This window comes from Myotis lucifugus, unplaced genomic scaffold, assembly GCF_000147115.1.
Source record: "Myotis lucifugus unplaced genomic scaffold, Myoluc2.0 scaffold_658, whole genome shotgun sequence".
Lineage (NCBI taxonomy): Eukaryota > Metazoa > Chordata > Mammalia > Chiroptera > Vespertilionidae > Myotis > Myotis lucifugus.
In genome coordinates, this window is record NW_005871706.1 from 39,482 (window position 1) to 66,122 (window position 26,641).

General features: G+C 57.1%; 2 protein-coding genes across 6 annotated transcripts in view; one reads left to right on the forward strand and one right to left on the reverse strand.

Annotated features, from left to right (window-relative positions):
* The window catches only part of PIK3CD (phosphatidylinositol-4,5-bisphosphate 3-kinase catalytic subunit delta), a 28,531-nt gene extending 20,787 nt beyond the window's left edge, over positions 1–7,744 (forward strand). Inside the window, 16 exon segments of the mRNA XM_023746358.1 lie at positions 376–597; positions 1,052–1,148; positions 1,239–1,369; positions 1,987–2,037; positions 2,140–2,319; positions 2,395–2,516; positions 2,637–2,780; positions 2,914–3,013; positions 3,159–3,337; positions 3,417–3,529; positions 3,679–3,757; positions 4,293–4,460; positions 4,901–5,024; positions 5,130–5,275; positions 5,478–5,610; positions 6,316–7,744. Coding sequence (XP_023602126.1) covers positions 376–597; positions 1,052–1,148; positions 1,239–1,369; positions 1,987–2,037; positions 2,140–2,319; positions 2,395–2,516; positions 2,637–2,780; positions 2,914–3,013; positions 3,159–3,337; positions 3,417–3,529; positions 3,679–3,757; positions 4,293–4,460; positions 4,901–5,024; positions 5,130–5,275; positions 5,478–5,610; positions 6,316–6,453 — 2,127 coding nt within the window. The 3' untranslated portion in view covers positions 6,454–7,744.
* A 169-nt stretch (positions 7,745–7,913) lies between these two features.
* Positions 7,914–26,641, reverse strand: part of CLSTN1 (calsyntenin 1) — a 107,912-nt gene continuing 89,184 nt past the window's right edge. For 4 of the 5 annotated variants that reach the window (XM_023746353.1, XM_023746355.1, XM_023746354.1 and 1 more), the window contains 16 exons: positions 26,386–26,584; positions 24,284–24,492; positions 22,851–23,000; positions 22,564–22,749; positions 19,934–20,182; positions 19,460–19,581; positions 18,117–18,279; positions 15,149–15,205; positions 13,634–13,791; positions 12,502–12,650; positions 12,017–12,243; positions 11,564–11,734; positions 11,113–11,258; positions 10,180–10,315; positions 9,725–9,909; positions 7,914–9,458 (listed from right to left, as the gene is read on the reverse strand). In XM_023746353.1, the coding sequence (XP_023602121.1) occupies positions 9,261–9,458; positions 9,725–9,909; positions 10,180–10,315; positions 11,113–11,258; positions 11,564–11,734; positions 12,017–12,243; positions 12,502–12,650; positions 13,634–13,791; positions 15,149–15,205; positions 18,117–18,279; positions 19,460–19,581; positions 19,934–20,182; positions 22,564–22,749; positions 22,851–23,000; positions 24,284–24,492; positions 26,386–26,584 (2,705 nt within the window). In that variant the 3' untranslated portion in view covers positions 7,914–9,260. The remainder of the gene's footprint in view (positions 9,459–9,724; positions 9,910–10,179; positions 10,316–11,112; positions 11,259–11,563; positions 11,735–12,016; positions 12,244–12,501; positions 12,651–13,633; positions 13,792–15,148; positions 15,206–18,116; positions 18,280–19,459; positions 19,582–19,933; positions 20,183–22,563; positions 22,750–22,850; positions 23,001–24,283; positions 24,493–26,385; positions 26,585–26,641) is intronic. The other variant, XM_023746356.1, reaches the window with a different exon arrangement.

Sequence of the window (26,641 nt, forward strand, 5' to 3'; positions counted from 1 at the left end):
CCGCATGGGGCTCCTTCCCAGCCTCAGGCCTCCGAGGAGAAAACGGGGGGCTCCTTCCCCAGCCGCAGGGGCTCAATAGGACGAAGGGGAGGAGGGAGCCCTCAGGTGTTAGAGCTCAAGGTCCCTGGAGTTCCCGAGTCCAGCTGGGAAAACTGATGCCAGAGCAGGAAGCAACATGATCTGGGGTCCCACAGTCACTGGGAGCTGAGACCAGTCCCCCATGCACAGCCCACGGCACCCTTCCCTTCACCCTCCCCCTGCCCTCAGACCCATGAGGACATCTTGGGAGGAGGTTCTGGCCTTAGGTGGGTGGGAGAACCTGGGTGGGGAGAGAGGCCGGGCCTCTGCCACCTGTCACCTCTCCCCACCTCCCAGCTGGTGGTGCAGGCCGGGCTCTTCCACGGCAACGAGACGCTGTGCAAGACGGTGTCCAGCTCGGAGGTGAGCGTGTGCTCGGAGCCCGTGTGGAAGCAGCGCCTGGAGTTCGACATCAACGTGTGCGACCTGCCCCGCATGGCCCGGCTCTGCTTCGCGCTGTACGCCGTCATCGAGAAGGCCAAGAAGGCTCGCTCCACCAAGAAGAAGTCCAAGAAGGCGGTGGGTGGGGCGGCTGGGAGGCCGGGCCCTGTCCATCCTGCACCCCGGAGTCACTCAGCCTGGGGACCCGCCTCCCCAGCCTCCCACCCTGCCCACTGCCCCTGGCGTGAGGGGTCTGGGTCCCGGGCTTGCTAGCAGGTGGCTCGGAACATTGGCGGGGCCTCTGGTCCTGTGGGAACCTGGAGGCCCCTGCCCGGGAGGAAGGACACAGGGAGCGGGCGGCCCAGTCAGCAGCGGCCAGGCAGGGGCGGTGGTTGGGCTCTTGAGTCACGGCCCCAGGAGGTGACTGGCCGCTGAGCCGGGCCAGCTTTCCGGGGCTGACGTGGCGTGTTTAGGGGTTCCTCCGGCAGCTGGGAGTGGGGAGCAGAAGGGAGCCACCCTCACAGGGAGTCTGAGTGCAGGGACCTGGCCGGCGAGGGAGGCCGCCCGGGCCTGAGCCGCCCCCTCCCTGCAGGACTGCCCCATCGCCTGGGCTAACCTCACCCTGTTCGACTACAAGGACCAGCTCAAGACCGGCGAGCGCTGCCTCTACATGTGGCCCTCGGTCCCAGGTTGGCCCCGGCCAGGCAGGGGGAGGCGTGTGTGGGGGTTTCCCCGAGGGGGGGTGTTCCCCGTGTAACTCCTCCTGTCCCCCTGTCCAGACGAGAAAGGGGAGCTGCTGAACCCCACAGGAACCGTGTGCAGCAACCCCAACACCGAGAGTGCTGCCGCCCTGGTCATCTGTCTCCCCGAGGTGGCGCCCCACCCCGTGTACTACCCCGCCCTGGACAAGGTCAGTGGGGGCCTCGCCACCTGGGTCCGGACCTGCTCTGCAGAGGCTGTGGGCTAAGTTAGGTGACCTCCCTGACTGCCTCTGGGACCCCCAGGGCATGGTCCCTGCGCCCTCAACAGTGGTTCTCAAGGGGCCACTCTGCCATCTAGGGAGAGCCAAAGACAGTCTTTTAAATTTTTTTAAATTTTAAAAATATATTTTTATTGAATTCAAGAAGGAAGAGATAGAAACATCAATGATGAGAGAGAATCATTGATCAGTGCCTCCTGCACCCCCGGCACTGGGGATCGAGCCCACAACCCGGGCATATGCTCTTGACCGGAATCGAATCCAGGACCGTTCGGTCCACAGCCGATGTTCTCATCATTGAGCCAGACTGGCTAGGGCTCCCCGTGTAGCTCCTCCTGTAGTGAGGTTCTCGGTGTCCCAGCCAGTGGGGGAGAGGCTCCTGGCTTCTGGTGGGTGGAGGCCAGGGATGCTGCTGACCTCCCTCCAGCGCACAGGACAGTCCTGCCTGGAGAGTCACGGCCCTCAGGTCAGCAGTGCTGTCGCCTGCCTGGGCCCTGTGGGCTGGCCGGGCCCTGGGGCACCGCTGAGAGCAGGGCCATCTGTTGCAGATCCTGGAGCTGGGGCGGCACGGGGAGCACGGGCGCGCCACGGAGGAGGAGGTGAGCGGGGCCGCGGGCGGTGGGGTGCAGGGCTGGGGTGCAGGGCCGGGCACCGGGCACCGAGCGGGCGTAGCCAGCTGCAGCCTCCCCCTCGCCCCGCAGCAGCTGCAGCTCCGGGAAATCCTGGAGCGGCGCGGGTCCGGGTCCGGGTCCGGGGAGCTGTACGAGCACGAGAAGGACTTGGTGTGGAAGATGCGCCACGAGGTGCAGGAGCGCTTCCCCGAGGCGCTGGCCCGGCTGCTGCTGGTCACCAAGTGGAACAGGCACGAGGACGTGGCCCAGGTGGGCGCAGGGGAGGGCTGGAGGGGGGGAGGCGGTCTGGAGCGGCACAGCCCCCCTGACCGCCAGCCCCCCCAGATGCTCTACCTGCTCTGCTCCTGGCCGGAGCTGCCCGTCCTGAGCGCCCTGGAGCTGCTGGACTCCAGCTTCCCCGACCGCCACGTGGGCTCCTTCGCCATCAAGTCCCTGCGAAAGCTGACGTGAGTCCCACGGGCTCCGGCTCCCCCAGGAGGGTGGGGACTGACCCTCCCTGGGGCCTGCAGACCCCAGTCCCGCCCGAGCCGAGGAGCTCCAGGCCCAGCGGCCTCGCTTCCCTGCAGGGACGACGAGCTGTTCCAGTACCTGCTGCAGCTGGTGCAGGTGCTCAAGTACGAGTCCTACCTGGACTGCGAGCTGACGAAATTCCTGCTGGACCGGGCGCTGGCCAACCGCAAGATCGGCCACTTCCTCTTCTGGCACCTCCGGTAGCTGGCAGGCCCGGGGAGGAGGGGCCTCCTGCCTGCTGGCCTCACATGGCCGCGGCCTGGGTGTCCTGACGGGCTGGGAGGGCCTGGGTGGCCCTGCCCGGGGAGGCTCAGCCCCTTCTCCCCCCTGCAGCTCCGAGATGCACGTGCCCTCGGTGGCCCTACGCTTCGGCCTCATCATGGAGGCCTACTGCAGGGGCAGCACCCACCACATGAAGGTGCTGATGAAGCAGGTGAGGCTGGGGCCCTGCCCGCAACCCAGGCTGGGCTCCACTCTTGGGCAGGGTCAGCCAGGCCCCTTTGGAGTCACCTGGGCCGGCCCGAGGCTCCGGGCCTGCCCCTCCGGCCTGCTCACGCTGCCCTCCCTTCTCCGGCCAGGGGGAGGCGCTGAGCAAGCTGAAGGCCCTGAACGACTTCGTCAAAGTGAGCTCCCAGAAGAGCCCCAAGCCGCAGACCAAGGAGCTGATGCACCTGTGCATGCGCCAGGAGACCTACCTGGAGGCCCTGTCCCACCTGCAGTCCCCGCTGGACCCCAGGATCCTGCTGGCGGAAGTCTGGTGAGCCCCAGCGCAGGCCTCCCCCCGCCCCCCGCCCCCAGGGGCCTCGAGGGGCCCTGCTGACCACCCTCTCCCGCAGTGTGGAGCAGTGCACCTTCATGGACTCCAAGATGAAGCCGCTGTGGGTCATGTACAGCAACGAGGAGGCGGGCGGCGACGGCAGCGTGGGCATCATCTTTAAGAACGGGGACGGTGAGCGGCCGGGCCTCCCCACCTGCACTGCCCCGGGGTCCCTGGAGGGTGAGCCAAGGAGAAGTCCGGAAACGCTGGGGCCTAGGCATGGCTGGGAGTGCGGAACCCTCCGGAAACTCATGCTTTTTCTTCCGGGGCCGGCGGCACAGACCTCCGCCAGGACATGCTGACGCTGCAGATGATCCAGCTCATGGACATCCTGTGGAAGCAGGAGGGGCTGGACCTGAGGTGAGGAGCCCCCTCATCCGTCTGTGCCTGCGCCGGGCTGGGGCCCCGTGCCTTCGGAGGGGTTCCCTGTCAACGCTGACATAACCGCCTCCGGAGAAATGGCTGTTCTGAGAAGATCGGGACCGGTTTCAACTCGGGCCAAAGGGGCGATAGGGCCACAGGCTGAGGGTGGAGAAGGCCGGCCTGGCGCTCAGCGTCCGTCTCGCCGGCGCTGGCTACTGGGTGGCCGTGTACGTGCGTGCCCCGCACGTCCCTGGCTTCTTGCCCACCTGCTTCCCGGCCCCGTGCCTTTCCCTCTGAGCAAAGGAGCTCAGCCGGGTGCTGACCACCTGCATCTTGTTGCTGTGCCGACCCACCCAGCAGCCCTCCCCGGGCCCAGGAGTCGCGGGCTCCTCCCAGCTGCTGCTGCTTCGCCTCATTTCCAACCACGCGAGGAGCATCTCCTGTGGCTGTTGTGGGTGTGGTGAGCTCCTCGGTGGTCAGGCCGCCCCGGGACAGCCCTTGACCATTGCCCGCCCTCCTCCCGCCCGGTTAGGATGACCCCCTACGGCTGCCTCTCCACCGGGGACCGCACGGGCCTCATCGAGGTGGTGCTTCGCTCAGACACCATCGCCAACATCCAGCTCAACAAGAGCAACATGGCAGCCACGGCCGCTTTCAACAAGGACGCCCTACTCAACTGGCTCAAGTCCAAGAACCCTGGGTAGGTCTCAGGCCGGGGGGACCAGTGTCCTCTCCTCCCCGAGAGGCGAGGTTCAGGAGTCAAAGGTGAAGGGACAGGCCTGTGACATCTCTGTGGCGTTCGGCTCAGCCAGGGACCGCCGGGGTCTGTGTTGGGGTGGGGGGGTCTCCGTGCCCCCATGTATCAGTTACCCATTGCTGTGTAACAACCACCCTCAACTCAGGGATGCAAAACAGCCTTCATTGATTGTGGGCTCAGAAAGCTGCCACTTGACCTGGCTCAGCCAAATGGCTCTGCCGGGACCACTCCTGCAGCTGCAGCCATCGGGGCGCTCGCTGGGCCTGGAGGGTGGCATGTCTGGGCCCCGGTACCACCTCCTGCCTCGCTCCTCACTGCAGCAGAGAAGACTCAGGAGCTGCAGGGCTAGGCCGTGGTTTCCAATCTCCCCTCCTCCTACCCAGGGAGGCCCTGGACAGGGCCATCGAGGAGTTCACCCTCTCCTGCGCTGGCTACTGTGTGGCCACGTACGTGCTGGGCATCGGCGACCGGCACAGCGACAACATCATGATCCGCGAGAACGGGCAGGTAGGGGCAGCGGGGGGCTGACTTGTGGGCAGCACCTGTCTTCTGGCCCCTGCCCTGGCCTTTCTGGCTCCTTCTCAGTCTGTGCCCTTCCCTTCCGCCCCTCAGCTGTTCCACATTGATTTTGGCCACTTTCTGGGGAATTTCAAGACCAAGTTTGGAATCAACCGTGAGCGAGTCCCATTCATCCTCACCTATGACTTTGTCCATGTGATTCAGCAGGGGAAGACTAACAACAGTGAGAAGTTTGAAAGGTGAGGGTGCCTCAGACACTCTCCCCCAAATGCCCCTGGGCCCCAGACAGGGTGCAGAGAGGGGGCTCTCCGCCCACCCCTGGAGGGTCCTGTAGGAGGAGCCAGGCTGGGGGTGGGGACTGCGTCTGGGGCTGTTTCCAGGCAACGGGTCTGGGTGGGAGTCGCCAGGAGGACCCAGGGCCGCCTCCCGCCTCCCGTGCAGGTTCCGTGGCTACTGCGAGAGAGCCTACACCATCCTGAGGCGCCATGGGCTGCTCTTCCTCCACCTCTTCGCCCTGATGCGGGCGGCAGGCCTGCCAGAGCTCAGCTGCTCCAAAGACATCCAGTATCTCAAGGTAAAGGCCAGGGCAGGCCGCCGGCCAGGCAACAGCAGTGCCCCACGCCCCAGGCCTGTCTCCCCGCAGTGTGACCCAGGGGACCTGCCCCCGAGCGCGGTGGGCCCCGCGGGGCTCTCCTGATTGTGTTTCTCAGCAGCGGGCCTGGTGGACGCGGCCGGGCCCTGTTGCCAGTGGGCATCTTGTTTTGAGGCTGGGTCTAGGGTAGTGGTTCTCAACCTTCCTCATGCCTCGACCCTTTAATACAGTTCCTCATGTTGTGGTGACCCCCAACCATAAAATTATTTTCGTTGCTACTTCATAACTGTAATTTTGCTACTGTTATGAATCGTAATGTAAATATCTGATATGCAGGATGTATTTTCATTGTTACAAATGGAACATAATGAAAGCATAGTGATTAATCACAAAAACAATGTAATTATATATGTTTTCCGATGGTCTTAGGCGACCCCTGTGAAAGGGTCGCTCGACCCCCAAAGGGGTCGCGACCCACAGGTTGAGAACCGCTGGTCTAGGGGCCTGTCTAGTTTGGGATCAGCATAAAGAGCTCTTCCCAAGGGAGACGCTGGGGGCCACCCCCTCACTCTCGTCACACACATCTCCTTGGAGGGAGCTGGAAATACCCAGAGAGGGGAGGCAGGGGAGGCAGGAGGGGGGCCTCGCTGAGCAGGCCCAGGCTCAGTGCTCCCGGTTCTGCCTCAGGACTCGCTGGCGCTGGGGAAAACGGAGGAGGAGGCGCTGAAGCACTTCCGCGTGAAGTTCAACGAGGCGCTGCGGGAGAGCTGGAAGACCAAAGTGAACTGGCTGGCCCACAACGTGTCCAAAGACAACCGGCAATAGCAGCCCGTCCGCTTGCTGACCCCGCCGGCCCCCGGCCTGGGCAGGAGCGAACCATGCGTCCTGGGAGCCGGCACCGTTGGCCATCTGGGCCTGGGAGCCTGAACTGCCTGGTGGGAACGAACTCACTGCCTTTGTTTACACTGGTTATTTATTAATGACTTGAAATGTTTCAGGAACTAAACAGCCATAGCGGACGTGCACCCTTGTGCAGGGGAGGGTGCCGTCCTGCGGCCGGCCGGAGCCCTGGGCTCTGATGAGAAGACACTGTGAGGCAGCACCTGGAGGTGGCACCTTGTGGGGGACCGCACCCCGTCTTCCAGCTGGTGGGCCTGGACCCAGCAGACTCACCCCCCGGGAGCTGCCTTCTCCCACGGCTGCCGGGCGGCCCAGGTCCTGGAGCCCGAGTTACCTGGTGCCTGCTGCTGGCCAGGGCGCCCAGCCGCCCGCTCGCCCCTCCACCTCGTGCTCTCCGTCGCCTGATCCTGGCAGCTCCCCGAGGAAGCCTGGTACCCCTAGATTCAGGGATGCTTGCTTTCCACTTTTAAAGTGACTCTTGGGTACGGGAATCCTCTCATCTCTGCTGTAAAGTGGTTTTGTTTGCGGGTAAGAAAACAATAGCCAAACTACTCACTGACCCTCTGAGGGAGGGAACCTCAGCCCCATAAAGTATAATATATGCTGGTCCAGGCGCATTAAACAAGCTCGATTAGCTCATCCTGGTGGTGGCTCAAGGGAAAGCAGGTCAGAGGACTTCGTGCCGTTCCCTGCGAGCTTCCTAAAGCAGGTTTCAGGGAAGGATGGGTCCCTTCCGGAATCTCACTTTCGAGAACCTGCTGAGCAGTCAGGTCCCTGCGGTGAGTTAGGGGTGTGGTGGGCCTTTCCGTGAGGTCTTCGTAGCCTGAGGCAGGCCTGGGCCCCCAGCCTTCTGCTGCTGGCTGGGGCGGGGCGGAACCTGGGCCTCCAGGAGCCGGCAGCCACCCTAGTGAGCTAGCAGCAGGCTGCACTGCGGATCCCGCCGAGGCCTTGCAAGGCTCAGCAGAGCCCGAGGTCGCTGCCTCTCCCCAGCCCAGGAGCAGTCCGTGCCCACGGACACCACCAGCCACACTGCTCCCAGCAGGTGCTGCCTCCTCAGACCCCCCGACCGCTCTGGACCGAGGAGAAGCCGAGTGTCTGTATTTAGGTGAAGGAGCAGCGTGCTCCCTGGTGTGGGCAGCTCACTGTGTGCACAGCAGCTTCTGACTGGGCGCACGGCCTGTGTGCCTCTGAGGAGAATAGTACCTATTTTTTTAAACGCTTTTGTGTTTCTGTGTGGGGAAGCGTTCAGCATGACGGTGCAGGCTGAGGAGCAGCATGTGACCCCTCGGAGGAGGTACAAGCAGCTGAAGAAATAAAGGCCTTTTCATGGCATGTTGTTGGCGCGGAGAGGAACCGGGGTGCAGGAAAGACCACAGCTCGCCTGCTGGAGTTAGAACCAGAGCTTTATTGTAGTGCAGACACTTCCGACCTCTTTCCAACGTACACGCGGAGGTGGGACCGCGCGGCTCAGACAGCCAGGACGGCTCATCTCCGCTAGTGTCTGTCCACGGCCTAAACAGCAGCTACAGTGACAGCACATGGAGGGATGGCCACAGACACACGACAGCACAGTGTCCTCGAAACTAGCAGTTAGGGTCACAGAACAGTATTCAAAATTACACCCCCCACCCCACCCCCGTTTTAGAAATCTGAAGTTTTACACGTAAATTAAGAACAAAGTGCTGTGGGGTTTTACTCATGCCTTTTGCCCCCTTTCCTTCCACCGCCAAGCACAGCGGCAGGCCCCGCACTCCTGGGAGCGGGTGGGCTCTGGGAGGAGAGCAGAGTTCAGGCCGCTGGGGGGGGGGGGGGGGGGAAGGGGGCGGAGGTGACTCTCTGACTGGGCCTCTGGGCCTCTGTCAGTGAGTGGGTCCCCAGACTCTGAGTATGGGACACTCGGGCCTGCTGCCGTCTCCAGACCAAGAGCAGACGGTGTGCACCTCCCGCATCACCCACATGCCTCATGTACGCAACCAACAGCTAAGCATGAGCCCCAGGCTGCACACAGGAGTCCGGGTTCCTGCACGAGGAGCCGTGTGCAAACAGACCGGGACCCAGCGCCCACCGCTGCCGCATGGGAAACGGGTGGGCTCCCAAAGACAGGACCTGGCCTTTCCAGCCCCCAAAGAGGGTCCCCTCCACCCTGGCCCACACAGGAGTGAGACCTGCGGTAGGACAGTCCGGTGCCCAGTGCCCGAGGGGGCAGACCCGCTCTTGTCTGGGGAGCAGGATCCCGAGGGGTCTCCTGCGCTCAGGGTTTCACACCTCACCTTGCGTTCCAACCCTGGGTTATACTAGCACGAAGGACACGAGGAATCCCAATTTATTTACAAAATATTAAAAAGTTCATCTACATATGAACCCCCATTCGGCCATTTTGTACATGCACTAGTTTGGAAAAAATTAAAAAAAAAAAAAAAAAAAAGAACAAAAGGATTACCCAGTGGGAGTGAGCAGTTTTAACCCTTTGTCACCGAGTCCAGATTTAGCGTTTCTGGAGGTGCGAGGGGCCACGCGGAGCGAGATGACAGGAGGGAGTGGGTGTCAGCTCCTCACACAACAGAGGTCCAGGCAGAGGGCAGGGAGGGAGCCTGGGGTCCTGCACACCAAGCAGGGGTGACGGTCGCGAGGGGAGGGTCTGCAGACCTACTGGCCAGACGACTTTGTACACGGTGGGCCTGGGGCAGGGCGCAGCCGACAGCAGACTTCGAGGAGGCAGGAGGAGGGCGCGCTCAGTAGCTGAGGGTGGAGTCGTCCCACTCCAGCTGCTGCTGCCTGTTCGCCGGCTGCTGGTCCCCGTGCTCCCCGCCTTCCTCCTCCTCCTCGCTGCTCTCCGACTCGGCGCTGGTGACGTCATCCTCCTCCTCGCCATCCTCACTCTCCTCTTCCTCTTCCTCCTCCTCCTCCTCACTGTGCTGGTCCTCGTACGTCTGACAAAGAGACGGCCACGTGAGTCTGGTCCCCAACCCCACCTCAGCTCACAGCCCAACTACCCAGCTTGTTCCCGTCCCGGCCCCACAGAGGAAGGCTCCGCGTCACACTCCACAGCCAGACAGGCTGGGCCGTGCTCGAAGTCGTCTTGTCAAAGACGAAATGGAAAACAAAGCTTTGGTCTCCACTCCTGCCGGTGGCACGGCCTCAAACAGGCCTTTCTGAGGTGAGCCCGGCTCTGACCCTGGCTGCCCGCTGCGCCCACCTCCATGGGGTTCACGGTGATGGTCAGGGCAGAGTCGTCCCAGTCCATCTCGCTCTCCTTGCCGGTGTCCTGGTCCCGCATGGTGCGCTGGTGCGCAGCCCGGATCCGGAACACTCCCAGGATGATCATGAACACCAGGAAGCTGACGCACACCACGATCACCACGGTGGCCGTGCTGGGGACCACTGCAACGGGATGGACGGACGGTCCTGGCCACGAACCCCACCGGGGCACCGTGCCCACCACCTCCCCCGCACAGACGCTGGACGCTTCCCTGGACCCCGTGGGACAACAGGAAACGGGAAAAGCTCAGCACTGCCCGCAGCCACGGCCGAGCCTGCCCTCTGTCGGTGCTTCAGGCTCCTCGTGTGACCTGGACCACAGCACCTGGCGGCCAGGCTGCTCTGAGCAGGAGCTGGGCTCTTGGCAGGAGGGGGAGGGGCCCACAGGCCTACCTGCGAACGGATGGGGATTGGCCAGGTTGTGACCCGAGAGATCGACGAAGGAGCGATGCTCAGGGTGGACGAACTGCGGCTGGGCGGCCATGTGGCTGGCGTGCTCCATGGGGTTGGCCGTGTGGATCACGTTCACCTGCGGCAGACAGAGAGGCAGCTGAGTGTGCTAGACGGACATGCGCTCAGACGGACATGTCCCCCCTGTGGGGGGACACCAGCGGCCCCCAAAGCTCCCCGGATGGTGCTGGTGATCAGGCGGGAAAAGGACAGGAGAAACCACAGCAAACACTTAGACACTCTGTGGCAAGGTGACGCTGTCACCCCCAGGAATGTTTCACTTCAAGTAACTCATCCTGGCAGCACTTTCTAGAAGAATCCGACTGGGGAAGAGCCACAGGGCGTCTGAGAAGCGCTGGCCGGGCTCCCCCTCGTCCCTGAAACCACAGCCGCGTGCAGGTCGCAACCACTCATTTCCTTTTAAAGCGTGACCCTCTGGCTCAAAGCTCCCATCGACTGGTCTGCCCGTGAGCTTAGCCTCCTGCTGCCAGGAGGTAGCCTCCTGCTGCCAGGAGGTCACGTGGATGCGGGGTTCCAGAGGTATGTGTCCCACAGAAGCCGAGGGACAGAGACTCAGCAGGGAGAGGCCCTCTGGCCACTGTGGCCGAGTCACCATAGCAGGCCCTGGGCCGGCCCCGCGTCAGCAGCCTCACCTGAGCGAGGATCTCCTCACAGCAGGGCCTCACCAACTGCAAACAGCCTCACTCCCGGTGCTGCTCTTCCTAACGCAGGTCACACCTCAAACAGCCCCGGCCCCACTCCCTGCGCCTGCTCTCAGCTCGACCAGCTCCCTCCAGAGGCCCCAGGCTTAAACATTGGCATTTGCCAACCCCAGGGCCACGCATGGGGCCCTTCTCCAGGGGAGCCTGCACTCACCTCCACCTGAAACTCATTGCTAATGTAGCGGCCGTTGAGCTCAGAGCAGACGAGCTTGAACTTCCGGTCGAGCAAGGACCTGGAGTTCCAGTTCCGATAGCGCAGGAGGTGCAGCGCCTCCTCGTAGCTGGCCATGGTGTCCACGCCTGCGGGGGAGTGAGACAGGGCGGTGGCTGAGCTGGGAGCACCGGCAGGGCCAGGGCCGCAGGCAAAGGCCGGCTGGAGCCAGGCACCGGGCTGCTGAGCCAGCTGAGCCAGCGGTCACTGGCTTTCCAACTGCGGGAGGGAACCCAGAGTGTGCGGGCGTCTCCCTCCTGAGGATGTGACACGAGCCTGGCCTCGACCCCCGTCAGGACGGGACACGAGGCAGGGAGTGCTCGCGCCCTTGCCTGACCCAGGAAACGCCCTTCAGGAACTCTGGGGCCCTGAGAGGAGGGCAGGGGCCTCTCACCTGTGAAGACCACGCCCAGGTCGGAGCGGCTCACTTCTATGCCCTTATGCTGCAGGCGGGCCAGGTCCACCTCCAGGCTCTCCTGCTCGGGGTTCAGCTCCTCGCCCTCCACCGTCACCTCACACGTGTCCAGGTCGTGCACGATCTCCTCGGACACCAGGGACTCTTGGACTGCAGAAGCAGCCCAGTTAGGAAGACTTGCCACTGGAAGGTCAGAATGGGGGACCCTGTCCCGAGGGGGGGACCCACCAGCAGACGTCAAGCCAGAAAAATCCAAGTGGGTTTCCAAAGATCACAATGAGCTCTGCCTTCGCGTCAGATTCCAGAAGCGTCAAAACATTCAAGTCTCCCAACCCCCCAAGAACAAGGGCCCCAGGCGTGGGCCGCAACAGTGGTCTCGGCCGCTCAGATTTGAGACAAGGCCATGAGCCGTCCCAGGCTGACGGGCCGTACCTGTGGGGTCCTCGTCCCCTTCCCCGTTGGGCTCCACTTCTCTGGTGATGGTGCTGATGATCCGAAGCTCAGGGAAAAGGAAAACCCCCTCTGAGCTTTCAAATTCAGAAGCTGCTCGAGCAAAATGGTGGACGCCGCTCAGGCTGATCTTGGGCTCCTCCGGCTGCAAAACCATCACTGAGCCGTCGACCGGAGGGATCAAGGCGCAGGCGGCCTCATTAAAACACCTGCACGGGGAAGGGAAGGGAAGGGAAGGTCAGGGCTCTGAGGCACATGGAGGGCACACAGGGATGCCACAGGAACAGGAGACGCGGCCACTCCCAAGGCCTGCTTCCAACTGTCACACAGACGTCATTCAGACGCTTGGGGGACAAGGGACGGCTCGTCTCTCCTTACAGAGGGAGGCTGGGTTCTTAAAAACCGAAGTGCACACATTTCCCCTCCAGTGCCAGTGGCAGACAGGCCCTGGGAAAGCCAGCACACACCTGGCCGTGCTGGTGAGCCGGAGCCGCCGGACGCCGGGGGTGGGGAACTGCCGCGAGTTGAGGTAGGCCACGTGCCGCAGGGCCTTCTCCAGCTCCCCCACGTCCTCCGCCTCCAACGTCAGCACCGACCGGCCGGGGTTGGCTTGGACCTGAAATCGTGCCAAAGGGAGAGGGGAGGAGTCAGGTTCTGACTGCGAGAAGCTGAAATCACAGAGAAAACTCCTGTAATTCCGCTGACTGGGACCCTCTCCTGCAGGGCACCTTCTAAGGTGCACAGTATGTGGTGCGAGAATCCGTATTTGTCTTCGTCCTGGTTTCTGGCACAGGCTCCTAAAACCCTAGGAATTTCCCGAGACAGGAATCTTTCATTATTCACAGCCAGTCCCTCCCAACCACCCCAGAGTTTAATGAATGAGGTGACTCTTGGTGGGGCCCTGGTTTCAGGATGGGGGCTGGTTGCCAGAGGAGCCATGATGTAAGAAGTTGAACTTCAGCCCCACCTCGAGCTATGGGGACAGGAGAGGGGCTGGAGAAGGAGTGGCCCCCTATGGGCAATGTCAACCACGTGACGGAATCTCCATAAAAACGCTGAGCAACAGGGTGGGAGCTCCCAGCTGGGGAACATGGGAGATGTCAGGAGGGTGACACTCCTGGGCCGGGCGTGGAAGCTTCATGCGCCCACCCTAGCTCCTTGCCGTGTGCATCCCTTCCGGCTGGCTTTTCCTGAGTGCAGCCTTTACGATAAACTGTTACTAGTAAGTAAAATGTTATCTGTTTCTGAGCAGTTCCAGCAAGTTGTTGAACCTAAAAAGGGAGGGTGTGAAGACTGGGAAGCCCGGACTTCAAAGCCCAGGCCAAGGGCAGATTCCTGCGGCGGGCGCAGGGAGTGGGGCCGGGTGGGCTGAGCCCTCACTGTGCCTGAAGCTAAATCCAGGAAGCGTCAGAATTAAGTTGCTGGACGCCAGGAGAGTGGGTGTCCAGAGAGCTGGGGAGTTGGCTGGTGTGAGAGGAACAACCCACACATTTTGTGTCAGACATGTTACAAGTTTAAACGGCTCGAGACCAATCACAGATCAATCCTTTGCCAACAGCCCCCCCTTGGGTCCAGAAGCCAGGTGCGCGCCGGTGTTACCTTCACGCCTCGGCCGCCGTCTTCGGGGACTTGCAGGTCTAGCCCCTCTTTGCAGGTGTACAGACAGTCAATCACCTTCTTGTCTGTGAGCTTCCCAGACCGGATGGTCAGGCCAGCCAGGTCACCTCGGAAAAACTGGGTCATATGTAGGTCACCACCTTGGGAACACGGGGGGGAAGGCAGGTTAGGGGTGCAGCCCAGAGCCCCTGCTTCATTTCTCAACGCAGTGTTACTGGTGGTGGCAGCTTGATGGATGGACATGCGGGTTAGTTCAGACCAAATCCTGTTAGCCTTGCAGTCTACATGGAAGCGCAATGAAGAAATTAACTTGTTTGTGATCATGCATGTGGCCAGGAGAGAAGAGGACTCGGGGGTCCCTCACCCGAAGCCTGGAAGCCCCATGAGCGTCCCACACATCTGGCCACTCACTGGTAAGGGTGGCCTAGCCCACACCTGTCACCACGGTGCACAAGTGACACGTCCTACTCGCTCCAGCCTCTGCTAGTCAGCCAGCTGGTTCACACTCGGGCTGCTTTTTCTGAGCATGCTCAGGGATACGTACAAATTTTTTTTTTTGGGGGGGGGGGCCCACACAGCATGACTAGGAAGAGAAAGGGATGCACTCAAGCCGCGGATCAGGCCTTGCAGGTGGCTGTGCCGAGTGCCATCATGCCCGTCTCCTGCTACTGAGGGTAACTGGGAAGTGAGGATGGTGGACAGAAAACGAAAACCCAGAAACTGGCCCCTGACAGACTGTAGCACAGACCACTACACCTGTTCTTCCACTGACAGAGAAGACACCAATTTTCAGCAGCAGGTCTCATTCCCAATAAGGACACTAGACAACACTATAAATCACTGCTAGGGACTGAGATTTCTAGGTAACATGTTTAAAATTTAATATTGCCCTGGCCAGTTTGCTTAGTGGTTAGAGCATCAGCCTGTGCACCAAAGGGTGGCAGGTTCGAATTCTGTCAAGGGCACATACCTCAGTTGCAGGCTCGATCCCTGGCCCACCGGGGTGCAACCAATTGATACACCTCTCTCACTTCAATGTTTCTCTCCCCCTCCCTTCCACTCTCACTCAATATATACCCTTGGATAAGGATTAACCAAAAATAAAACAGAATTTAGTATCAGTCAGGTTAGAATATCTAAAAACGAATCTTTTCCTGTCTCGTGGTTCAGCCACCTGAGAACCCGGAGGTACCCCCAAACCTGGCCTATGAGATTTCGGCAGGGAGTCTCATGCAGTGGCATCAGGGTAAAACTGGATGAGAAAAATAAAAATCCCATTAGTGCATTGCATTAGAATCATTTGCTCACTGTAATTGGGCTCCGAACAGGCAGAAAGGGAACCCCATGAAGCAATGGTGGGGGTGGGGGAATAATGCAAAGCAGCTCAGATGGTGACAGGACCAAAATGCAATGTGGGCATTTCATGCAGAATGTGAATGACTCGACGTCTGTGTGTAAATGGAACAGCAGTGAACCACAGGGGGAAAGTCCAGCAACCTGCCAGGGCCACAGGCACGGGCTCAGTGTCATTGTCACTTTCAACTCCTGAGTCCTCTGCAGAGAAGCAAGACAAAGAACAGGAGAGGACCCAGGTTAGGCTCTTCACAGCGGACCTTGAAGATTCCTATTGAAAAGCTACCAAATGCAAAATGCAGAGAGAAAAGTTCCCGTGTCCCCCTTGGGGACATACTCAGCCTGGAAGCAGGTTTGGATGCCTTTTCCCAGAAGCAGTATTTGCCACCCCAGCTTCTTGGTATTCTTCTATTCCACCTCCCCACACCCTCCTGGCCAAAACGTAGGTTGGATTCCAAGTAAGATGAGGAAGCGCCTGTACACAGAGCTGTCTCCTCAGCCTGGGCGGCTGGCGGGCCACGAGGAGGCGCTCACTGACCGCAGAGACGCACCGACTCGGCACCACCCCCGGCCCGCACTGTCCTACCGGCAGGGCCGCGTAAGCGCCCACGGGCTGGTGTATGAAGGGCTTGCAAAAGTACATCTCTTCAGAAAGCGCAAAACAAGTTCACATCGGTCTAGAGCAGCCGTGGGCAAACTACGGCCCGCGGGCCGGATCCGGCCCGTTTGAAATGAATAAAACTAAAAAAAAAAAGACCGTACCCTTTTATGTAATGATGTTTACTTTGAATTTATATTAGTTCACACAAACACTCCATGCATGCTTTTGTTCCGGCCCTCCGGTCCAGTTTAAGAACCCATTGTGGCCCTCGAGTCAAAAAGTCTGCCCACCCCTGGTCTAGAGACTTTAACCTCTCAGTGGCAGAGAAAAGAAGGCATTTTCTATTTTTTTTTTTTTTTGCAGGGCCCACATTTCACATTTTATTGCACTTTTTCCACAATCACTGAGTCCTGCTGGGCTGTGCCCAGGGCTCCGGAGCCAGGACCTGGAAGGTGAAGCTGAGCAGCAAGCCATTCCCGCGGAGGGGCTCCCCCAGGTACCCCATGAGGATGACCCCCTGGCCATGGTTGGGAGACCCGTCGAGGACTGAACTCCACACCCAGCGCCCACTTAGGTGGCCCTCAGGTCTCCACACCGCCTCCCGGATGCTGCCCCCAAACAGGGAAAGAAGGCATTTTCAACCACTTTTACCAAACAGGGAGGGAGAGTCAGAGGTTAAGGAATTCCCCCGAGAAACAGGTCATCACCCACGGTGGGCCCGGGGCTCTGACCACCCACCGCCCCTGGAAGGGGCCCAGGGTCCGATAGCGCCCGACTGGAGAGGCACACCCAGTGCCGGAGCACAGGACTTCCGCTCCCAGACCAGGCTGTGGAGCCGTCTCTGTGTCACAGCCCCGGAGCGCTCAGGGCTCCCATGAGCAGGGTCCCAGGACAGCAGGGTGTGACGAGGGGGATGTTTTAACCCAACCAACAAAGCTCCCAGAATGTAAAGTAACATTTAGGTTTGCCCTTGAGTTTGTATTTTTAAGATAATTTCTCAGAATTTTTTGTTTACTTTGGGAAGCAAATTTGAACGGAAAATTTAAGAACAACAACTAAAAATTTCTGTATCCCTAATAATTTATTCCTCATTCCTTGGTCTCAATGTTTCACTTCCTCATGGATAAATTGTCACCAAAATTAAACATGGGAATTCACCAAAGAGGTTTGCTCTACATTACTGTCTTACTCCTTTTCATTTGAAAGGACCTGCAGGAAAATTATGAAATTCAAATTCCCATAATAGAAACAAAGCTGTCTTAGAAATCAGGCTCTTTCACAAATGTCTACCTCAAAGCACAGTCTCCACAGGAGGAAACAGGAGACCCATTTAGCAGGTGCCTGCAGCGACCCCACGCACAGTTGAGTCACGGACCAATATGGAGCCCACAAACCTCGAAGGCGGAGTGAGGGATCCCTAACTTGAATGGGAAAAATGACAGGCTTCTCTTCACTAACTTCTCACAGTTCATGCTCCTTTGGTTGTAAATGGGCAGCCACAAACCACAGTGGTATTAGCAGCAACTGCGAGTCTGGCCCGGAGAAAGCGCCGCTCTTTCCCCGTCGGGTTGCACTGCGGCGACACCACAGGAATCGCCACAGCCCGGGCCACTGGACGCCACGCGGGCATCGGGCCTGCTGCGGAGGCCTGCTCTCCGTTCACGGAGCCGCCGTGTGGACATTTCACACCTCTGGTCTGTTCGTACTTTGGGAACTGTATTTCAATTTAATCGGTTCCCTCGGAAACCTAAGGAGGGGTCCAGAGGCTTCCCCAGGCCACGGTAAGGGCTCCAGGCACAGGAAAGGTTACGACCCCTGGTCCAGAGGTCAGAGCTCGGCCCTGGCACAGCGGCTTCAGGGCTCCAACCCCAGCGCCACGATGACTCAGCTGGGAACAGGGGCTCCCTGCTGCTCAGGGCCTCGGTTTCTTCAGTAAAATAGGGATCCAACAGCTTCCACCACAGACGCGTTGGAAGGGTTAACGAGGTGACTATGTACAGCAATCGGCACACGGCCTGCACCCGGGAAGCACAGACCGAGGGTGCTGTGCTCTGGTGGCTGTAATCACAGCCGTCCCTGGTCACCCAGCAGAGACGTCCACGAACCCTCTCAAACATGGCACTTGAGGTGTCCCCACCAGGCTGTCAAGCGCTAATGGCTCCGGAAGAGCCACCCGGCCAAAGCACACCGCCTTTCTGTGCCTGACGGCTGCCTCCATGCTTTCATAGACTCTTCCACAAGCTGATGGATTTATAAAATGTTCCTCAGTTACACCGCCCTCTGTGCAACACTTCCTCCCAGGCTCCGGGGAAGGTGTCCCTTAGCACACCTGCAGTGAGCGCCCATCAATGGACGGCCTCGGTGACGCCCCAGAAAGACTGGGCCCAGGAAAAGGGTGAAAGGATAAAGGAAAGGCGGGTGAGGTGCTGAGAAGAGCCTGCTTCCTCCGCAGAGCAGACAGAATCACTGAATGCCCGAGCCGTGGGGAGAGGGGGTGCCCATGCCTGTTACCTTGCCAGCAAGCCCCAACCACGAGCTGAGTCTCGATCCTGGATGGGTGAAGTGGGTACTCCTCAGTCACCGAGAAGGGCTCGTGAGAAACTCCGTCCACATAGAGCGTGACCCGTGGGATTTCCACGTTGAGGACGTAGTGATGCCATTCCTCATCACAGACCTGCGAGAGGCAGGGGGAGGGTTAGCACCTGGGCGTCCACCTCCCTCTCATCCAGACACAACAACGGCAGCACTGCACCCCGGTGTACAGGTGCTGCAGGGGTCTGGGGCATTAGGAGAGTAAGGCTGTACGTAACATACAATATCCCCAGCAATCCTCGGGGACAGGGTGACCACGCGACCTGACCGAGAGCAGGGGAGAAGGCAGTGGCTTCTGATCTGGGACGGCGGAGGGCCGGAGGCATGTATTTTTAACGTCATGATAAACGCTAGCCAACAGTCATGCTGACCAACTGTGCACTTGAAAGCAGCCAAGCCTCGGTTCTCCAGCAATTCGGTTCTCAACCAAGTTGTTCACAGAAAAAAGGTCTCAGCTGTTGAACAAGGCTTCCGTTCTCGACCCAACAGCCCTTTGATGCTGATACCTGTATGATGAGTCATACATCTCTCAGGCGACAAACAGAGGAGGGATGCGTGAGTGTGAGTCAGTTTGCCATTAAACCTCGGGCTGTTAACAGCTCAAGAAATTGTGCTGTGAATATTTTCGTGTGTTTTTGCTTTTGGGGGTCTGGAACGGATTAATTCCATGTGTATTATTTCTAAAGGAAAAAAATGGCTCGGTTTTCGAACAAATCGCTTCTTGGACAGCCTCCGAATGAATGAAGTCCAAGGACGAGGTCCCACTGAACTTGCTTTCTCACTCAGAAACTGCTGGGAAAGGCATGACTCTGTTGAATGGAATGTCACATGAGCTGACAGCAAACCCGCCAACTCCCTCAAGCGAGTGGTTCATGCGGCATCTGAAAGGCTCGAGATGGCTGGTTCCTTGGAAACTTTAAATTTTCCTTGGCGCCCGAATCCGCTGGGGCCCTGGGGCGCCGTGGCACCTTTTGGGAGGCAAAGCCTTAAGTAATGAATAAACAAACGCAAGGATCTCAACCCCAATTTTTTAGCAAGGGCTGCTTTGTAACACGGTTTTTTTAATTTAACACGTACAATTTGTATATTAATGTTTTATGTGTAAAATACATACATGTAAAAATAACTTAGGCTTTCAGTGGAAAGGAGTGAATTTGACCCACAGACACAGAAATCGTAACATTGTAAGTATACACGGCCGGGAAGCAGCCAGCCCGGGCCAGGTGGCTGCAGCAGAATCGGCGCGTTTCCCATTCCCTCACCTGAGTGAGCTTCCAGTGGAATTCTGCAGGTTTGTACTTCTTCTCTCCCGAAGGATCCTGACGGAGGAGGAAAATAAACCGGCAGCCGTGGACAAAGAGGGAATAATGGTGCCGGTTCATATCTGCAGAGAGAAATGCGACTGGTAAATTGCCAACTTAAGACCCAAAGGAGAAATAAAAGCTATTTCTTTAATGGATTTTGAAGACACGGTTTTATCAGCATCGATGAACTCCCCAGTTGGGCCAAGGCAGGGTCAGAAACAAATACACTTGGGTTTTTACTATCAAATGCCCAAATGCCAGGGGGATGTGTTAGGACAGGCCGCCCTGGTGTAACCATCCAGCCCCAGGGAGCCTCGAGGGAAGGAGTCCAGCAGTCTCTGCGGGGACACGGAGCATGCGCTCCCCCCGCAGCCCCCAATCCCCCAGCAGCCCCCGCGGGGACACGGAGCATGCGCCCCCCAGCACGTTCACCTGTTTTGTCGGAGCTGCAGAGAATCGTCTCCTTCCTGCGGCCAAAAGGCCCGTGCCTCATCCACACGGACACCGTGAAGGGCTCTTTGGGGTTGACGGAGACGACGCCATCCGGGATGCGGACTGCCTGAGTGCCGTTGAACTCGAAGACCTGGTCGCTGTCGTGGCCGTTGTCCGTGGGGAGGCCCAGGGTCCAGTTCAGGGAGCCGCTCGGGGAAGGGAGCAGCTCGGCGGTGCCGGACGCAGCCCCTGAAAAGCCACAGGAACTCGGTTCGCTGGGGGTGAGCGCTGAAAAGGCACCGCCTTGCCAACCCGCACCGACGCACTGCCCTTGTCTCAGGGTCTTTACGGTAGCTAGATCCACTTTATTTTTATTGAAAGGAAGGGCTTTTATGACAAGCAAAATTTATAAGTACTAAGTGTGGATATTTTTTTAAAAGCTAGGAAGAAAAAATAAACCTGTAAACCACAATTAACATTTGCATATGAGCACGTCCAGTCCTCTATGAATATATGCATTTTATAAAAATGGAGGCCTGTGTGCACACGCACATTCCCAGTCATCGCACGGATGTGCCCTAGTTCAATGACCTGACCTCCCTGGTGGAATGAGGTTGTCCCACGTTTTCCTAGGATAAACCTTCCCTTGATGCACCCCTTTGCATGTCTCCATGATCATTCCCTTAGAAAAAATTCCTAGAAATGGAATTACTAAGCAAACAAAGCATAAAAAATTTTACAATTATTGTATGTATTGCCAAGCTCAAGTGGAAAAAAAAATTTGCAGAAGATTTTGCAAGTTCTCCTGGTCCTCACGTCTCGATTCCCAGGAGCTGCGTGACCTGGCTGAACAACCTGGTCTCTCGAGTAACATTGACCTCAGTCCAAATCCCAGTCGGCCACCTCCTAAAAGTGTGTCCTTGGGTGGGCGGCAGAGCCTCCCTCCGCCTCCATGAATTCCTTTGTAAGAACCAGGTCCATACACCCCCGGCCCACAGTGAGCACTCAGATACGGAATCCCTACCATTCTTCCTACCTTTGAACTGTCCTGCTGAGAAAGTGTTCATTTAATACCATAAAAAATGGCACCATGAGAAGGTAGTTTCATAGATTATACTAATATACACAGTTTAAAATCAGAGCCCATTCCAGATCTCTCAACTTACAGATTAGGTACATGGTTATGAATATTTAGACTCAGAGTCATAAAACTCCTGAGTATGTTCATCACTGGGATGCGCCAGCAGATAATACACTTTCCCTTTTTGCTTATTCACCAAGTAACAATTTCTAGTCAGACACGAACACTGCTGCTTAAATCTAGCTGCTATTAGCCGGCCAGAGAGGACGGAAAATGCTCCCCGCAGAGCTGATGCTGAATAGCTCCTGAAACACACTAGACCAGTGGTTGGCAAACTGCAGCTCGCGAGCCACATGCGGCTCTTTGGCCCCTTGAGTGTGGCTCTTCCACAAAATACCGGCTCTCCCACAAAATATCAACTTCTGCGCATGGGCCATGAAGTTTCAATCGCACTGTACGTGCGCGCCCGCACGTGGTATTTTGTGGAAGAGCCACACTCACGGGGCCAAAGAGCCGCATGTGGCTCATGAGCCACGGTTTGCCGACCATGGCACTAGACCCTTCTGATATGAAGAGGCCATGTAAGTCACTGGCATCATCTCACCAGCCAAGTAAACCTTCCTCAGCATTTTCCATGACAGGCAGCCAGACCTCCCATTTAGATAAACCAGAACACTTCCCGCAACCGACGGTGGAGTCGGAGCCAGCTTCCTGCCAGGCCCCAGTCTCGCTGCCTCTGGCTTCTGCACCCCAGGCCTGGTATATGACCTGTGGATATACTTCTGGACCCCAGGCCTGGGTATATGACCTGTGGATATACTTCTGCACCCCAGGCCTGGTATATGACCTGTGGATATACTTCTGCACCCTAGGCCTGGGTATATGACCTGTGGATATACTTCTGCACTCCAGGCGTAGGTATATGACCTGTGGATATACTTCTGGACCCCAGGTCTAGGTATATGACCTGTGGATATACTTCTGCACTCCAGGCGTAGGTATATGATCTGTGGATATACTTCTGCACCCCAGGCCTGGTATATGATTTGTGGATATATTTCTGCACCCCAGGCCTGGTATATGATCTGTGGATATACTTCTGCACCCCAGGCCTGGGTATATGGTTTGTGGAGACCGTAGTTAGATGTGGGTGCTTTTGGTCTTGACTTTCTTCTTCACGTTTGCCAAAACTACCACATTACCTGTAGTTTTTTTCTTCAGTCCTTAAATAATCATCCCGTTTCATTTAAAACTCCCTCCACATATGTGTAATTTCTATTTTGATGATTCTCAATGTATGGCAGAGAAATACTGTCTTCAAATCAGTGGTTCTTAAAAATGCACATAAAATAACGTTTTGAACAGACTTCCATGGGGTCATGTATCCCCTGAAGCCCACCCAGTAGGGAAATTAGCCGGTGAGGCAGCAGCAGCCGTGCCAGAAAGTTAGAGTCTGTTTTAGTTTATGATCGTGAAGCAACACACACGCACGTACACACGCACGTGTAGGGTCCCTCTCGCCCTCACTGCAGACCGCAGGCCTCCTTACCACAGAGCCGGTGAAGGGACTTCTCAGAGTAGGTGTCGCGGTCACAGCCTTTCCCTATGTGGCTGGTCTCCAGCTCCACCGTCACCTGCACCGAGGCCACCGATTCGTCACACGTCTCCAGGTGGGCGTTTGGGAAGAGAGCCAGGGCGCCCGTGCCAGGCTCATACTCGACCCTGCTGTCCCATCCTGCATCGGCCCGGGTAGAGGGAGGGGGGAAGTTCACACATTAGGTTCCGTGCCTAAACTTTAAGAACAGGGGTGAGCGTGGAGATGAGAATGGGGCTCACCTTGCCACCCAGGGGTGCAGGTGGGCTTGATGCTGATCTTTACCAACACGTCCTCGGTGGCCCTTTTCTTCCCGCAGTCGTAGGCTGTGACCGTCAGCTTGTACTGGTGTTCCTTCCCGTAGTTCAGCTTCTCTGTGTTCTTTATGTAACCTTCCAGAGGGAGAAACAGTGAGGACCCACACCCGGGCTGGTCTCCCCTCCACGTCCCTGCTGACACACACAACGCTCGTGGTTCCAGCCCCGGAAGCACCGACAGGGGACACCCAAAGTCACGACACTCCCCTGGCTTCCCAGCTCTACACTAAACCATCTCGGAGCCCATGCAATTCAACTCCATCCCTTCTTACAGACTTTTGTTTGTTTTTATATTTACTTGAAGATTTACATATAAGAGAGTAAAAAGACAAAATGATTCAAATTCTTCAAATATTAAATACAAGACCAAAGCTGCATTAAATACTTGTTACAGACTTACTTTATGAGCAAGAGAGAGAGATTTCCTACCCCACCCACCCGAGAAGCCAGCTTTTGACCATGAATACAGGTGTCTGCAAAGTGTCTGCCGAGCCCGTGATTTCAGCAGAGAATCTGGACTGGGTTAACGATGGCGACATGCATCATCCTGAAGCCGTAACCTCATAAGGAAGTTAAACTCTCGAAAGAGCCGATCTCGATCTGTTCAGTTACTGAGAGTCTGGCACTGAGGTATAAACCTTCACCTTCAAGATGAGGCAGAAGATTCAAGTCTAATGGAGAACAGAAAACCGGGCCCAACGAAAGGTCCATCTTATTCAGATGCACGCTGACTGAAAGGGGAGAAGATAAAAAATAGCCACATGCTGGGCAGGGACTTTTATTAGACTTTGAAAAAGGAACGGCCCCGCCAGAGAACACCTGGCGTTCAGGGGACAGAGTAAAAACTTAACTGGGAAGCAGACACCACAGCAGGTCTCTGCTATGGCTGAATGTTCCTGTCCCCGAAGTTCACATGTCAAGTCCTTACCCTCGGTGTCATGGTGTTAGGAGGAGGGGCCTTTGGGAGGAGCTTAGGTTTAGGGGAGGCAATGAGGGGGGAGTCCCCATATTGGAATCACTGTCCTTATGAGAAGAGAGGAGACCAGAGTGCCCTGTCTCTCCCACCAGGTGAGGACAGCAAGAAGGTGGCATCTGTAAGCCGGGAAGCAGGCCCTCACGAGACCCTGAATGGAATGGCTCCTTGATCTTGGACTCCTCAGCCTCCAGAATGTGAGACATAAATGTCTGTCACTTAAGCCACCTGGTTTGTGGCATTTGTTCTAGCCGCCCGAATGGACTAACTCTCCGGTATATGAGTTGCACTGAAGTACAAAGTTTGGGTTTGAAGCTGATCGGCTTAGGAGGGACAGTCTGCCGGGACCGTCCCCCTAACAAGGAACGCTGCCCTCTGTTCTCACCATCTTTGTCGACCGTGAATGGCACGTCTGGAGTGACAATTTCATAGCTGCAAATCTGGCTGAACTGAGGGGAGCAGTCTGCATCCACAGCCTCCACCCTCAGGATGCTCTCGTAGCGCCTCCCCTCCACGACTGACGCCTGGTAGGACTTCTCCTTGAACACAGGTGCATATTCGTTCACGTCGTTCACCTGAATGTGGACCGTTGCTCTGGAAGAGGGGAAAAGCTGTGGGCTTTGCTTGTTTTATTATCCCCCCAAATTGTGCCCTATTTTTAAATTTCCTTTCTCTGATACATTTTATTCAATTTTATCTATAATAATAAAAGGGTAATATGCTAATTAGACCGGATGTCTTCCGGGCGTCATTCCAGGTCCCGGGTGCCTGTGGGCGGCCGGAGGAGGGAAGCCCAGGTCCCGAGTGCCGGAGGGAAGCTGGTGCCGACAGCCGGGGGAAGGAAGGCCTACTCTTGCACGAATTTTTGTGCATCAGGCCTCTAGTATGAAGATAAAAAGTAAACTACTCATTGTTTTTAGTTTAACCTGGAGATACCAGAGAAGTTAAAACAGGAATTTGGGTTGATCCTTCCAGGTCTAGGAATAAGGCACCCGGTAAGAAGGCAACAACATAGTCTGGCCAGCGGCTCATGTGCTCAAGTGTTGTCCCAGACACCAAAAAGGTTTCAGGTTCGATTCCTGGTCAGGACACATACCAACATTGTGGGTTCGATCCCCAGCTTGGGTGAGTACAGGAGGCAACCGATTGATGTTTCTCTCTTTCTCCCCCTTCCTCTCTCTAAAAATCATTAAAAACATACCCTCGGGTGAGGATTAAAAAAACAAAAAAGACAGTAACACTGGGATTTTCTTTCACGATGTGGGACAGAGCATGTAAAAGGGAGATAAACTATACCAGATATCTGTTAGCTCTGTTAACACAAAGTTAAAAATATTTTTTTTCAAAATTCAGAAACAACTAGAGCCAAAGGAAGAAGGGCTAAGAAACAGATGGAAGAAGGGTTACGGTGAGCATTAAAACAAGGCTGGTCCTGCTTCCAAGGAATAGAGTCCATTAGTAACCCGTGGTTGGGACCCCACCTGCCGTTGATCTAGCAAATGAGGGACCTCAAGGTGACCCCAGTGCTGCCCTTCCTGGCGAACCCTGTGCTGCCAGCTTCCATCTCCCCAGCTCGGGGATGAGAAAACGAAGGCATCGTCAGAGCAGGCTCCCCAGACAGAAAACTGCGGGCCTCAGGGCTTTGGATCAGGGCATATCCTGAACCAGACAAACTCTGCACTCAGCACCCGCACTATTCACCAAGACCCTCTACACCTCGATGCCACCCATCCACCATGCTGACCCTCACAACAGTTATGTGACATCATGTCAGCCACGTGCCCTCTTTCCTCAATCCACGTCCTGAGTAGAAACTGAGACTTAACAAAACTAAATCTGCCCAATGCCAAAGGGCAGGTAAGTGGCAGAGGAAAGACTAGATTCTTTTTTTGTTTATTTTATATTTTTATTGATTTTTAGAAAGAGCGGAAGAGATAGGGATAGAGCGATAGAAACATCATTGATCAGCTGCCTCCTGCACGCCCTTGACCGGGAATTGAACTGTGACCTCTTCGTTCCTGGGTCGAACACTCAACCGCTGAGCCACAGGGGCCAGGCAGGAAGACAAGAGTCTAACTCCATGTCTTGCCCAGAGCCCTCTCCACTAGAGGGCGGCCCTCGGCTGGCAGGGAGGCCGTGCTCACTCCCAGGGCAGACCCCACCAGCTGGCTTTCTCTCCTCAGCTCGAATGAATTTCACGCCCTCAGAACTTACAGACAAAAGACACACATACCTGCAAACCTCTTCCTAGGGGAACGAGTGGGCTTTCGTATTTTCTCTGTAGGGCCTTGGTTTCTCTACTAAGTTATTCATTCATTTACAACGACTACAGTCCAGGCCCTTGCTGGAGCCGTCTACAAGGGTCTCTGCTCTAACTGCTATGTCCCGATGGACACCTGGCACTCCCTCCTATTTCACAAGCACCGGAGTCCTGGGGCAGGAGAGTAAGGTCACTGCTGTCCTCACGCTCCCTGCCCGGCTACTTACTTGTGAGACTTCTTGGCGTTGGCGCTGCCATCGGGCCCCCTCCCGCAGTCGTAGGCCTGGATGGTGAACGTGTAGTCTTTCTGCAGCTCACAGTCTAGTTTCTCTTTTGAGCGAATCAGTCCCTCGCCCGTGGACTTATCCACCACCACTGCGTCAAAGGGCACATTCTGCCCGTGAATTTTAAATCCACAAATCTCACCTGGGGAGTCAAAGCAGCGCCGGTTAGAATCGCTGCCACTGAACCGGCTGCGGTCAG